The 241-nt window shown below is 67.2% G+C and overlaps 1 protein-coding gene across 1 annotated transcript in view; it reads left to right on the forward strand.

The window, feature by feature from the left end:
• Nucleotides 1-30: 30 nt before the first annotated feature.
• TCF7 (transcription factor 7 (T-cell specific, HMG-box)) overlaps nucleotides 31-241 on the forward strand; it is a 66,235-nt gene continuing 66,024 nt past the window's right edge. Inside the window, exon 1 of the mRNA XM_010579192.1 lies at nucleotides 31-103. Within this exon, the coding sequence (XP_010577494.1) occupies nucleotides 31-103 (73 nt within the window). The remainder of the gene's footprint in view (nucleotides 104-241) is intronic.

Consider the following 241-nt stretch of genomic DNA (forward strand, 5'->3'; position numbering starts at 1 on the left):
GCTCTGCCTCTCTCTGTCTCTCTCCTCCCCATGCAGGCCATCAGGCGTGTGCAGGATCCGCAGAGGGTTTATCAGGAGAAGCTCCCGGACCACATGGATGATGGTTAGTCGTGGGTGTCGTCCCCCCCCCTCGCCCCGTCCTCCCCGGGTGGGCAGAAGCCCCTGGTTCCCAAGCCCACCATCTTCCAGGAGTGAGGGATGCCGGCCTGGCCGCCACAGCCCCCCCCCCCCGGGGGAAAGC

This window comes from Haliaeetus leucocephalus, unplaced genomic scaffold, assembly GCF_000737465.1.
Source record: "Haliaeetus leucocephalus isolate CR32 unplaced genomic scaffold, Haliaeetus_leucocephalus-4.0 Scaffold656, whole genome shotgun sequence".
NCBI lineage: Eukaryota > Metazoa > Chordata > Aves > Accipitriformes > Accipitridae > Haliaeetus > Haliaeetus leucocephalus.